At 52.0% G+C, this 12,843-nt stretch overlaps 1 protein-coding gene and 1 long non-coding RNA gene across 2 annotated transcripts in view; one reads left to right on the top strand and one right to left on the bottom strand.

The window, feature by feature from the left end:
- Positions 1-4,889, bottom strand: part of LOC100617139 (probable cation-transporting ATPase 13A5) — a 101,758-nt gene extending 96,869 nt beyond the window's left edge. The window contains exon 1 of the mRNA XM_056797600.1: positions 4,288-4,889. Within this exon, the coding sequence (XP_056653578.1) occupies positions 4,288-4,353 (66 nt within the window). The 5' untranslated portion in view covers positions 4,354-4,889. The remainder of the gene's footprint in view (positions 1-4,287) is intronic.
- Positions 4,890-5,234: 345 nt separating this feature from the next.
- LOC130454285 (uncharacterized) lies at positions 5,235-9,739 on the top strand. The gene is made up of 3 exons (XR_008911938.1): positions 5,235-5,786; positions 5,901-6,009; positions 8,115-9,739. It is a non-coding gene; the product is annotated as an uncharacterized LOC130454285 (long non-coding RNA).
- The last annotated feature ends 3,104 nt before the right edge of the window (positions 9,740-12,843 follow it).

Here is a 12,843-nt window from a genome sequence, read left to right as displayed (position 1 = left end):
GCTCACCTTCTTCGTCTCCACTGGGCCCTCACTGTGGCCAGGCCATCTACTCTACGTGCCTTCCAGTCCCCCCCTTGCCCTCCCAGGAGCTCTTCCATTCCTTGGCACGCCTCCCCAGCCCTCTGCCCACCCCCCTCCACTGAGAGACTGCTGTCATGCTTTACAGAAGAAAAGAGATCAAAGAGGTGGCCTTCAGGACTCCGAGTTGCTCCAGGGCTTCTGCGATCACCTTCCAGGAGGAGAAGGACCTTCTCCTTGGCAAGGCCTCCCTTCTACCCACAAGTACCTCCATTCTATCCTGTGCCTTCCAACAGCTCGTGCCCTCTGCCATCACCGCCGCCTCCAGATCATCCCACGTCTCCCTCACCTTCAGAGGATCCTCATTAGACCCTTTGTACCCCTGCTTATTGTCCTTTATCCGCCCTGCCATTCATGGCTGAACCTTGAGAAAGCCATCCCCGATAGGGGCTCTCACTTCCTTTCCATTTGTTTTAACCCCATACCTTCTGTCCTAGAATGGATCAAAACTATGGCTTCTGAAGCAGAAGGGCACTCAGGGCTAGGCAATGGGGGTGAAGTGACTTGCCCAGGGCCACACAGCCAGCAAGTGTCTGAGGTGACACTGGAACCCAGAACTGCCCTCATTCTGCTGCCCCATGAGGAGGTTCTGGTGGAGGGCCCAGCTCCAGAGGGGCTGTGAGGCTGCTGCCAACCCAGAAATCACGAGGAAGACCAGCTCCAATGGATCTAGAGGAGACACGGCTCCCTTCCTTCATCCAGCCCTCAGAGCTGGGAGGGACCTCGGGGGTTGTCTAGCACCCCCATTTTATAGAGGAAGAAATGGAAGCTCAGAGAGGGCATGTGGCTTTGTCTCCAGCTGCACAGCTAGTGAGGAACAGAGGCAGAATTCTAACTCAGCTCTGCTCGGTGGAGGACTCCCTCTGCCTGCCCGCTCTGCCCGTCTTCAGGGTCGTGGTAACGACGGTTCCCCGTAAACATGAAACACTCTCCAGAGGCTCCAGGCTGGTGTGAGCCAACACTCAGGGGCCAGCCTGGTCAAGGGTGGGCAGGCAGCCGTCCAGCCTCCACTTGGAGGCCGTCCTTCCTGTGGCTGCCCAGCCTGCTTGGGGCCAGCCCTCAGTAGCCTCCTGGAAACTTCCCTTTGTAGAGGCTTCCTCTGCCCTCTGAGGCTGAGCAGAGCCAGGGCAGAGAGCCCAGGGCAAGAGGAAAAGCCTTGCCTGGAGAGCCAGGAAGTCCGCCTTCCACATCCCTCGGGACTCCTACTCCCTGCAGAACCTTGGACTAGCCCTTGGCTTCTCTGGGCTTAGTTTAAAGAATGAGGGGGCTGATGATGCCCTTTGGGCCCTTCCGTCTCTAGATCTGGGGCTCCGTGTCTGGCCCTTTCCCTGAGCTGCCTCTCAAGTCCTTGAATGGTGGATTTCAGGAAACAGAAATGGCCTCACCCAGGGATTTGGAATTAGGAAGACCCGAGTTCAAACTCTTCCCATAATACTTCTATCTGAGGGACAACACACTAACAGCGAAGCCCCTGAGCGGAAGTGAAGGGGCCTTGAATAGCTGTTCCAACTCCAAATCGACAGTCCGACAGCCCTGGGACTCGCAGGTTTTCCTTTCTCCAAACCCAACAGCCACACTTCCCTCAAATGACAGGAGGACATGGAGTCAGTGGGCCTCCTGCTTTCCAGCCTCTGGAAGAGCTCCCATTGGGTGATGTGGGGAAATGTGGCAGGGTGCTAAGGAAGAGGTAGGGCAAGGGTGGTGGGCTGAGTTTTTACATCTGAGGAAACTGAGGCACAAGAGGGTAGTGTAACTAACTAGGGCCACTTGGTTGCAAAGTGTCAGTGCTTGTATTACATGTCCTGATTCCTATGAGAGCTCTCTTCCATGTGCAAGACCTCCTCCTTGGTTATTCTCCAGCCCCTTCTTGGAGATTTTTAATGACAGGAAACTCACTACCTTACAAAAAAAAATCCATTCCATTTCTGGACAGCTTGAACCATTGGACAGTGAATGAGCTGACACCCAGGAGCCACTTGGGAAATATTTGCTTGAATGAAAATAAGAAGCTATTGGGGGACCCTTCAGAAGCCCTCCTAAACATGGCACCCAATTCCTGGTTCTCCCCAGGGCCCAGGTTGGCCCCCTGAGCTCCCAGGGACCCAGAGGGAAGACCGGTGGAAGAGAAGAGGAACTAGAGGGAAAGCCTGCAGCAATCCAAGGCCAGTCTTTGAAGGAGAAAAGTCTTCCCTCCCTTTCAGTGCCAGCCGGAGGTGGCAAAAGCCACCAGGGCTCCTCATGACCATTCCAGAAGCAAACAAGACTCTTTGAACTCTCTGCTGCCTCAGGTCGCCCCTCTGGATATGAGGAAGAAAGGAGCAGCCCACAAAAAGTTCTGCTGATGGGGACAGCGAGGAGGATCTGTGGATGGAGAGCCAGACCTAGAGGTGGGCGGGGGTTCCAGTCTGGCCTCAGATACTTCCTAACTGTGTGACCCTGGACAAGTCACTTCACCCCCATTGCCTAGCCCTTCTGCCTTGGAACCTACCCGTAGTATGGATTCCAAGATGGAAGGAAAAGGGTTAAAATAGTTCTACTGAGGCAGCCCAGGGTCCTAGGTGGTCCTGAATGATGGCCAGTGACCTTCGGGGGAATCAGTGCCCCTCACAAACCAAATGAGGCGGCCACATGTCGGGAAGAGCCTTCAGACCACACAGAGGGATGAAAAAGAAGCACCTATGAGGCACTGGTACAGTGGCTAGAGTGCCAGGCCTGAGCTTCCTGGGTTCAAATCTCACCTTAGACACTCATTAGCGGTGAGACCCTGGGCAGGTCAGTTTCCTCATCCACAAAATGAGCTGCAGAAGGATATGGCCAACCACTTGCATATCTTCGCCCCAAACCCCCCAAAAGGCCATGAAGAATCAGACAGGCCTGAAACAAGGGATCCATCAGAACTAGTGTACTGCCCCTCTATGCTCCCCAGGGTGGGGTGTTGACACTGAGCCTCTCTAGGCAGAGAAGACCTAAGAGCCTGGGAGAAGAGAGGGCCCAATTAATTCCTACAACTCCTTCCAAAAGGCAGAGAAGACCCAGGGTCTGGGAATGGGCTGTCTTCCATTGGGAACGGTCCTGAGAAAGTCGCTAATCTCTCTGTGCCTCAGTTTCCCCTTCTGTCACATGAGCAGATTTAGCGCAATGAAGCCTTCAGCTTCAGCTCCTGGACTGGAGGAAGGGCCAGGCATGACTCTCCTTGTGGTTAGGGAAACGATCATTAAGGGGGGGGGGTTGGTCACAGCCCTAGAGCTGGAAGAGAAGGTCCAACCCCCTCATTTTGTGGTTGAGGAAACAAAGAGGTGAAGTGACTTGCCCAGGGCCACAGGGCTAGTAAGGAAAACTGCAGAGGAAGCAGCTAGATGGCTCAGCAGCGAGGGAGTGCCCCTCTGGAATCAGACACTTCCTGGCTGTGTGACCCTGGGCAGGTCACTTTACCCCGATTGCCGGGCCCCTAGCGCTGCTCGGCCATGGAGCTGGCACGGGTCTCCATTCTAAGGCAGAAGAGAAGGCTTTAGAAGGCAACAGAGGAGCTGGGCTCCCCAGTCCTCCCCCAGGTCAGCCTTCCCTCGCATGAAGGAGGCCACGGGGGAGCGCCCAGGAGGCGGCTGGCTCAGGCTTTCCAAAGCACTCAGTGTTCCCTTGGCCCCAGGCCCGAGGATCCCGCGCACCTGAGATGGAGCCGATAAAGGGAGCGTCGGGAAGGGCCGGCCCAGCTCGGACGCCTGGCTCCCGCTCGGGCACCGGCCACCCCCGCTGCTGCCTTCGCCATCCCAGCACTAAATGGCCCCGCTCCCACGGCCGGAACACTGCGTCCCCGCCGCCGATCCGCACGCACCGGGAGGGAGGAGGCCCCCCAGGCACGGCCCAGGGCCTTCCCTCACTCACTGCCCGTGGAGAGGGGGAGGCCCGGATGGGCCGCGGGAGTGAGAGCCCAGAGCTAGAAGGCAGGTGGCCCCCGCGGCACAGAAGGCTGGCTCGAGGGCAAGCTTCAGGGCTGCCGGGAGGCTCCAGCGGACCTGAACTCGCCCTCTGGCTTCCCAGCCCCGATTCTTTGCTTCCACAGTCGGCAGCACCCTAGTCCTTTCACTGCCCCCGACCCTCTCCTGAGGGCGCCCCGGGGTCCCCAACGACGCCCCACTCTCGAGCCCCGGGGAGTCCGGGGAGGCTCCTTAATCCCTCCAGGAGGCTGAGCAGCTGCCCGAGCAGACGTACCAGTTCATGGTCCTCCCCGGGGTTGAGCAGGGCCCAGTGGCTCCTCTTGGGGTGCTCCTCCTCCATGCGGACGCCCCTGCCCGGCGGCTCTGCTCCCGACTAATCCCGGGAGCGCCTCTCCCGGAGCGGCTGCCAGGCTGAGCCCCAAAGACTTCTCATCCTGCCCCGCCGCGGGGTTTAAGTCTCCTGCCACACCCCTTCCTCCTTGGACTACCCCAGGTGAGCAGGGGCGGCCCCGGGGCTTTCCCCGCCGGCCCGCCGGCCTCCAACCGCCGAGCAGAGGTGAGAGTTGGCCAACTTGGGGAGGAGGACGCGGCACGGGCAGCGCTGGGGCGGGAAGGCAGAATCGCTTCATTTGCCTTCAGTGCCAATTGGAGCCCAGCCAAGCCGTGAAGACGGGGGCTGAGGGGGCGGGGAGAAGGGAGAGGCTCCCCTGCAAAGGGCCATCGGCAGAAGCCGCACTCCAGGCACCTCCTGGAGCAGCCTCCCAGCCCGGGAGCTGCCACCCCACCGCCACGCTCCACACTTCTGGTTGCCAGAAACTTCACGGACTCTTAGAGGTGGAAGAGCCCGGCGCCACTGCCCCAGCGAGTCATCGTTAGCCGTGGCCGGAAGCCCCCAGTGAAGCCTTTAACTTCTCGGGGCCTCAGTTTCCTGAGGGAGGGAGGGAGAGAAGAAGGGAGGGAGGGAGGAAGGGAGGGAGGGAGGAAAGGAGGGAGGGAGGGAGGGAAGGAGGGAGGGAGAGAGAGAGAGAAGGGAGGGAGGAAGGCAGGGAAAGAGGGAGGGAGGGAGGAAGGGAGGGAGGGAGAAAGAGAGAAAGGGAGGGAGGAAGTAAGGGAAGGAGGGAGGGAGGAAGGGAGGGAGGGAGGAAAGGAAGGAGGGAGGAAGGGAAGGAGGGAGGGAGAGAGAGAGAGAAGGGAGGGAGGAAGGCAGGGAAAGAGGGAGGGAGGGAGGAAGAAAAAGAAAGAGGGAGGAAGTGAATTTTCTGAATATGTAATAAATATCCAATTTTGTAGTTTTCCTTTCTAGGAAAACTGCCAAAGAGACAACCCAGGGGTTTGGAGAAGTCTATACATTGTCTCCATGTTGCTTCTGTAATGATTATTTCAAGACTTTGAGGGTCTAAGCCTTGGTGGATTTGGGTGTACCATGCAAGCAGGCAGGCAAGACTGCTGCCTTCATGGGCCCTGAAGTGTATCTGTCTCCTGGGAGTTAGACTCCAGGCCATCAGAAGTGAGAGCCAGAAGGCCACGGAGCTGGAGCTAAAGCTGCCATTCTCTGGGTTACTCCCCTCAGATGCTGGAGATGGGGGGCTTGGGCATGGCAGGTCCAGGTCTGGCCTCTGGGTGTTTGTAACTAAGAGCACAGCAGAGTCTGTATGGCTGACAAGATTGTCCAGAAATGGGGAGAATTCAAGGTGAATATGGTTGCGAGTGAAGGAGAGATGGATTGGGAGACTCCCGGCTTGGATTCAAATGGCAGTTGTATTTCTGACCCATGTAAGTCTTTTCTCCTCCCTGGGCCTCAGTTTCCTTTTCCGTAAAAGGGGGATTGGGGGTGAGCTGGTCTCTAAGGTCTTTCCCCTTTCTAAATCTCTGATCCGTCCACTCAAGGCTTATTCTTGATTCCGTGAGACGTGGCATCGGTGGAGACTTCCCCCGCGGACCAGACTGCAGTTCTCAGGGCAGAGGCTCTCCATCGCCAGCTTTGGCTTTACCTAAGGTCAGATCAGGAGATACCAGGAAGGCCCAGTTCTGAGCCCCAACTAGTTTGTACAATAAAAAAAGAGCTCAGAAAGAAGCCCCTGTGCTGTGTGTGTGTGCGCGTGTCTGTCTGTGTGCGTGTGTGTGGTGAAGAGCCCCCGCAAACTGTGCCGGGCTGGTCCCGCTAGTGCAGGGCTCCCAGCCTGGCGGTGGCCCCGAGAAAGAGCTGCCTCTGTGGGCGGCCGGTCAGGTAGAGGAGGCAGGGCCGCCTCAGCCTCCGCCCCGCCCCCGCCCGAGTGGCCGCGTGCCTGGAGCCCCAGAGGCTTCCTCTCCAAGTTGCTTGTGGCCCAATCTGGAAGCCCGAAAGGGGGCAGGGAGGGTTTCAAGACGGCGGGGCTCCGTGACCAGCACGCCCCCCCCCCCAGCCCCCACTTTCTCAGGCGCTCCCAGGAAGGGGTGGCACATCCTCGAACCGTGGCCCTCCCCATCAGACTTGCTCACGGGGAGCCCGAGAGCGAAGCACCTCGTGAGCCCGCAGGAGGGGGGGGGGAGGGGGGAGTGGGAGGGGAGGGGGGAGTGGGGGGGGGGGCGCCGCTCAGTCCGTCACTGCAGGCAGAGACTAAAGAGCTCGTTGTAAGCCGCGCGATGGGTGGGCAGAAGCAGGGCTCGAGCTGGACCTGCCCAGCCCGTCCTCGCAGGAGGGCGCGGAGGGGAGCAGCGCTCCCACCGGGCTCTGCTCGGGGTCCCCCCAGCAGTCCCTCGTCCTCTCCCTTCATTAGGCCACGGGAGGGCCTGGTGTCCGCCCGCCTGACCCTTCAGGCCCTTCTGCTGCAGCTCACTTTGCAGCCGAGGAGAGGGAGGCCCCCAAGGCGAGGCGGCTGGCCCAGGGGGCAGAGCTGGGCCGTCTCTGGGGCCACATTCGAATTCAGCTTCTCCACATTCCAGGCTTGGCCCATAGGAGGCGCTTAAGAAATGTCACTGACTGGGCAGGGGCAGAGCCTTCCCGCCCTCCCTTGGGGCCTCCCATCAGGCCTTGGGGCAGAGAGCTGGACGCTCCGGGAAGCCAGCCCAGCTGCTGGCTCTGTAAGCGGCTGCCTCTGGAATGTGGGCGCCCCAGGATTAAGGATCCGGGATCCTAGCCACAGCACCTAAGAGGATTAGGCCGGTTCCCATGGGTGGGGCGCCAGATGGAAGGTCTCACCTTTGAGTAGGAACCTCCTCCTCGCTGCCCGCCCAGCTGTTTTCCTCCCTTGGAAGTGGCCCCGTGCCAGCTGTTCTGAGCAGTTCCCAGGCCGGAGCAGGGCTCCCGAAGGGCATCCCCCCAGGTGCGAGGCCCGGCCGGGGCACCCTGAGAACCTCCCTCCGCCTGTGGCTCCCAGGCCCAGCGGGGTCAGGCAGCATCCAGGCCCGGGTGGGCCCGGGAGGAGGGGATCCTCAGGGGCCCAAAGGAGGGGGAGGGAGACAAGAAAGAGGACTGGGGGGGGGGGGGGGAGAAAAGGAGGCCAGAAGGGAGGAGACAACTAGGGTACGGAGAAGCAGGCCCACTGAGGCAAAATCTGCTGGCTGAGACCTGGGTTCAAAACCGGAAGTGACTCCCAGCTCCCTCTGGAACTCGGGACAAGCAGCCTACTTGCTCCAGGCACCACTTTCCCTTCTTTGAAATGAAGAGATGGAGTGGCAGGACCCACTGGAAGGAACATGGGGCCTTGGGGTCAGAGAAAGGGGGCTCAAGGGCTGCCTCTGAGATCTGAGGAAGTCCTCGAACCCTCTCCGGCTCCCAGTACTACCGTTTGTTGAATGCGGCGACCCCCAGCCCTCCTCCCCCTTCCAGCTCCATGGTCCTACCCAGAGTTCCACACTGCTCCCCAGGTCCTACCCACTTCTGCCCACAGCAGAGAACCTGAGCCTAGAGGGGGCTGGATGGGAGCCCCCCCCCCAGACATGGACGTGAGCCTCACTCCTCAGACCTCGGAGGTCCGCTGGGCTTCCCCACCTTTTTACACAAGGGAAAACGAGGCCCACAAACACGGAGGGACGAGCCCAAGATCACAGAGGACGTAAAAGCCGGGGTTTCAGCGCACTCCACCTACTGCCCTGAATGCCGCTTTCTTAATCCATCTCCAGGTAGCTGCAGAGCGGAGAAGATTCTTCTGAGCCTAATGGACACCCAGACCTGCCAGCTTCCTGGCACCCGGGACCAGGAGCTCCTGAGCAGGCCTCAGAAAGGAGCAGTGGGCAGGAGGAAAGGGCGTCCCACCTCGGACCGGCCGCCCTCCTGGCACGGCAGCTCCCTCGTGGTGCCAAAGTGAACAGCCGTCTGGTGATCCTCTTCTCCTCATGCCTGGCCACACTGGCCTACCATGTGCCTACTCCATCCTCAGGGCGCTCGCCCCTCCATTCACTGTCTAAAGAAGGAACCTGTCCCAGACATCAGGAGGCAGGTGCTTGTCAGAACGTCCGGAGGAGGAAGAGAATTCCAGGTGGGCAGCTGGATCCTAGAGTGTGCAGAGGGGAATAAAGAGCCAGAAGTCTGGAAACATCAAAGGGGTTCAGGTTATAAAAAGCCTTCAAAGCCAAATGGAGGACTTAGGACTTGAGCCTGGATGTAAGAGGGAGCCATTCAACTTTACTGAGGAAGGGAGTGACCTGGCCAGACATACACTTTATTTTTTAAAAAATGTATTTATTTAGTCAATTTAGAACATTATTCCATGGTTACAAGAATCACATTATTTTCCTCCCCTCCACCCACCTCTTCCATAGTTGACGCACAATTTCACTGGGTATTCCATGTGTCCTTGATCAGAACCTATTTCCACGTTGTTGATGTTTGCACTGGGATGTTCATTTAGAGTCTACATCGCCAGTCATGTCCCCTCGACCATGTGATCGAGCAGTTGTTTTTCTTCCATGTTTCTACTCCCACAGTATTTCCTCTGGATGTGGATAGAGATTTTTCTCGTAGATCCCTCCTAGTTGCTCAGGATCACTGCACTGCCACTAATGGAGAAGTCTATTACGTTCTCTTGTACCACAGTGTTATCAGTCTCTGTGTACAATGTTCTGGTTCTGCTCCTCTCACTCTGCATCACTTCCTGGGGGTTGTTCCAGTCTTCATGGAATTCCTCCACTTTATTATTCCTTTGAGCACAACAGTATTCCATCACCAACATATACCACAATGTGCTCAGCCATTCCCCAATTGATGGGCATCCCCTCGTTATCCAATTTTTGGCCACCACAAAGAGCGCAGCTATGAATGTTCTTGTACAAGTCTTTTTCCTTATTATCTCTTTGGGGTACAAACCCAGCAGTGCTATGGCTGGATCAAAGGGCAGACAGTCTTTTAGCACCCTTTGGGCATAGTTCCAAATTGCCCTCCAGAATGGTTGGATCAGTTCACAACTCCACCAGCAATGCATGAAAGTCCCCACTTTGCCACATCCCCTCCAGTGTTCATTACTTTCCTTTGATGTCATGTTAGCCAATCTGCTGGGTGTGAGGTGGTACCTCAGAGTTGTTTTGATTTGCATCTCTCTGATTATAAGAGATTTAGACACTTTTTCATGTGCTTATTAATAGTTTTGATTTCTTTATCTGAAAATAATAAAACTGCCTATTCATGTTGTAACAGTTAAAATTTAGGGGAGACTGAGGCAGGTACAATGTCCCTTGCCCATTTATTAATTGGGGAATAACTTGATTTTTTGTACAATTGATTTTGCTCCTTATAAATTTGAGTAATTAGACCTTTGTCAGAGGTTTTTGTTATGAAGATTGTTTCCCAATTTGTTGCTTCCCTTCTAATTTTGTTGCATTGGTTTTGTTTGTACAAAACCTTTTTAATTTGATGTAATCAAAGTTATTGATTTTACATTTTGTGATTTTTTTCCTAGCTCTTGCTTGGTTTAAAGTCTTTCCCTTCCCAAAGGTCTGACATGTATACTATTCTGTGTTCACCTAATTTGCTTATAGTTTCCTTCTTTATATTCAAGTCATTCACCCATTCTGAGTTTATCTTGGTGTAGGGTGTGAGGTGTTGATCCAAACCTAATCTCTCCCACACTGTCTTCCAATTTTCCCAGCAGTTTTTATCAAATAGTGAATTTTTGTCCCAAAAGTTGGGATCTTTGGGTTTGTCATAGACTGTCTTGCTGAGGTCACTTACCCCAAGTCTATTCCACTGATCCTCCTTTCTGTCTCTTAGCCAGTACCAAATTCTTTTGATGACTGCTGCTTTGTAATATAGTTTTAGATCTGGGACTGGAAGGCCACCTTCTTTTGTATTTTATTTTTCATGATTTCCCTGGATATCCTTGCTCTTTTGTTCCTCCAAATGAACTTTGTTATGTTTTTTTTTTTAACTCAGTAAAAAAGTTGTTTGTTAGTTCAATGGGTATGGCACTAAATAAGTAAATTGATTTGGATAGGATAGTCATTTTTATTATGTTAGCTCGTCCTACCCATGAGCAGTCGAGGTTTTTCCAGTTGTTTAGGCCTAGTTTTAATTGTATGGAGAGTGTTTTGTAGTTCCTGTGTTTGTCTCGGCAGATAGATTCCTAAGTATTTTATATTGTCTAGGGTGATTTTAAATCGAATTTCTCTTTCTAATTCTTGCTGTTGAGATGGGTTGGAGATATATAGAAAAGCTGATGACTTATGGGGGTTTATTTTGTATCCTGCAACTTTGCTAAAGTTGTTGATTATTTCAATTAGCTTTTTGGTTGATTCTCTGGGATTCTTCAGGTAGACTATCATATCATTGACAAAGAGTGACAGCTTGGTCTCCTCCTTGCCTATTTTAATACTTTCAACTTCTTTTTCTTCTGTAATTGCTACTGCTAGTGTTTCTAGTACAATGTTAAATAATAGAGGTGATAATGGGCGTCCTTGTTTCACTCCTGATCTTATTGGGAAGGCTTCTAGTTTATCCCCATTGCAGATGGTTTTAGATATATACTGTTTATTATTTTTAGGAACGACCCTTCTATTCCTATGCTTTCTAGTGTTTTTAATAGGAATGGGTGTTGTATTTTATGAAAGGCTTTTTCTGCGTCTATTGAGATAATCATGAGGTTCTTGTTGGTTTGCTTGTTGATGTGGTCAATTATGTGGATGGTTTTCCTAATATTGAACCAGCCCTGCATCCCTGGTATAAATCCTACTTGATCATGGTGGATGACCCTTATGATCACTTGCTGGAGTCTTTTTGCTAGTATCCTATTTAAGATTTTTGCAAAATTGCAATTTGCAATTTTGTCAATTTCAATGCACATAAGAGTTGAGTATTTCCTATCTCCAACCTCTTTACCCTTCCCGTGTATTGATGTTCTCCCCCCTTCCGCCATGAGCTTCTTTGTTATAAATTTACCCCCATTTGTTTCTTTTCCCATTTCTTTTTGTATTAACCTCTTTTTTTAGCTCTAGTTATGTATGTATACACACACATATATGTATTTATGTATACATATATCTATATACATATTTATGTCTTGTCCTTTCATCCTATACAGTTTGCCACTGTTCCCTCTATGTGTAATTCTTCTGGCTGCCCAAATGATAATAACAATTTTTAAGAGTTACCAATCACTCTTTTCTTATAGGGATACATATCATTTTAACTTATTGGGTCTCTTAAATAAAGGTTTTTTTGTCTTGTTTTTCTTTTTTCCCTCTTTTTAAATTACCTTTTGGTGATCCTCTTGAGTTCTGTGCTTGGGCATCAAATTTTCTGTTCAGGTCTGGTCTTTTCTTTACAAATGTTTAGAATTCTTCCGTTTTCTTAAATGACCATACTTTTCCCTATAAGAATATAGTCAGTTTTGCTGGTAGTTGATTCTTGCTTGTAGACCTAGTTCCCTTGCTTTCCAGAATATCATATTCCATGCCTTTTGGTCCTTCAGTGTAGATGCAGTCAGATCCTGTGTTATTCTCACTTTGGTTCCATGGTATATGAATGACTTCTTCTTAGCAGCTTGTATTATTTTTCCCTTGGTCTGATAGTTCTTGAATTTGGCTATAACATTCCTGGGTGTTGTCAGTTGGACATTAAGTAAAGGAGGTGATCTGTGAATTCTTTCAATCTCCACTTTTCCCTCTTGTTCTAGAATATCGGGGCAGTTTTCTTGGATAATTTCCTGTAGGATGATGTCCAGGATTTTTCTTTTGTCATGGTCTTCTGGTAGACCAATGATTCTGAAGTTGTTTCTCCTGGAACAATTTTCTAAATCTTCTGTTTCATGAATGAGATGCTTCATATTTTCCTCAATTTTTTCATTCTTTTGATTTTGTTTTATAGTGTCCTTCTGCCTTATGAATTCAATTGATTCTAGTTGTTGTATTCTGGTTCTTAAAGACTGGATTTCATCCCTGGCTTTTTTGGTCATCCTTCTTCTGATCTGATTTTCTTTAGAGGTCATCTTTCATCCTCTTTGCCTCATCTTTCATCTCCTTTGCCTCATTTTCAAGTTGATTGATTTTGGCTTCCAAGATACTATTTTCTTGTTTTAGTTCAAGTGCTTCTGTTTCCAGATGAATTATCTTAGTTTTTAAGTTCTTTTCCCAGTTGTCTTCAACCTCTCTTAATTGTGTTTTGAATTGTATTTTGAGTTCTTCCAGAGTCTGTATCCAATTTGCTGGGTTTTCTGTCTTTTTTTTTTTGCTTGCCCTCATCCTTCTCTGTTCTGTTTGCTCTTTGTTCATTGCCTGTATAGAAGCTGTCAATTGTAATTTCTTTGTTCTTTTTCTGTTGTTTGCTCATATTTATCCTTTCTTTACTCCCTGCAATTGCCTGAGCTCTTGCTCCTCTCATTTTTTTTTTTTGGTGGCTTTGGGCTTTTCTTCCTGCCTTCAC

The sequence above is a fragment of the Monodelphis domestica genome, chromosome 5, assembly GCF_027887165.1.
Source record: "Monodelphis domestica isolate mMonDom1 chromosome 5, mMonDom1.pri, whole genome shotgun sequence".
Classification (NCBI taxonomy): Eukaryota; Metazoa; Chordata; class Mammalia; order Didelphimorphia; family Didelphidae; genus Monodelphis; species Monodelphis domestica.
This window is presented reverse-complemented; position numbering and strand designations above follow the sequence as displayed.